The following is a 218-nucleotide window of genomic DNA, read 5'->3' as shown; positions in this document are numbered from 1 at the left end:
ATGAACTTGGATAGTAGCATGAAGAAAGAGAAGGAGAAGAGATTGCTGCCCTTACTGCAGCTTGGATCATGGAGACGTCATTTCCGCCGTCTCCGATAGCGCAGGTCCTTCGATTTGTGAACTTTTTCACGAGGCGAACGACCTCTGCTTTTTGTGTTGGAGAGCAGCGACAGCATGCAACTGCAGGTGCCTGAGAAGCGACTCTTATGAAAAAGTGA

General features: G+C 48.6%; 1 protein-coding gene across 1 annotated transcript; it reads right to left on the bottom strand.

Annotated features, from left to right (window-relative positions):
• Positions 1-55: 55 nt before the first annotated feature.
• On the bottom strand, positions 56-216 carry CSUI_009179 (cation-transporting atpase family protein; the record flags this gene model as incomplete). Its single annotated transcript, XM_068069295.1, has 1 exon — positions 56-216. A coding segment is annotated over one exon (159 nt), but the record flags the coding sequence as incomplete, so codon positions are not given.
• Between the last annotated feature and the right edge of the window lie 2 nt (positions 217-218).

The sequence above is a fragment of the Cystoisospora suis genome, assembly GCF_002600585.1.
Source record: "Cystoisospora suis strain Wien I chromosome Unknown contig_5381, whole genome shotgun sequence".
Lineage (NCBI taxonomy): Eukaryota > Apicomplexa > Conoidasida > Eucoccidiorida > Sarcocystidae > Cystoisospora > Cystoisospora suis.
This window is presented reverse-complemented; position numbering and strand designations above follow the sequence as displayed.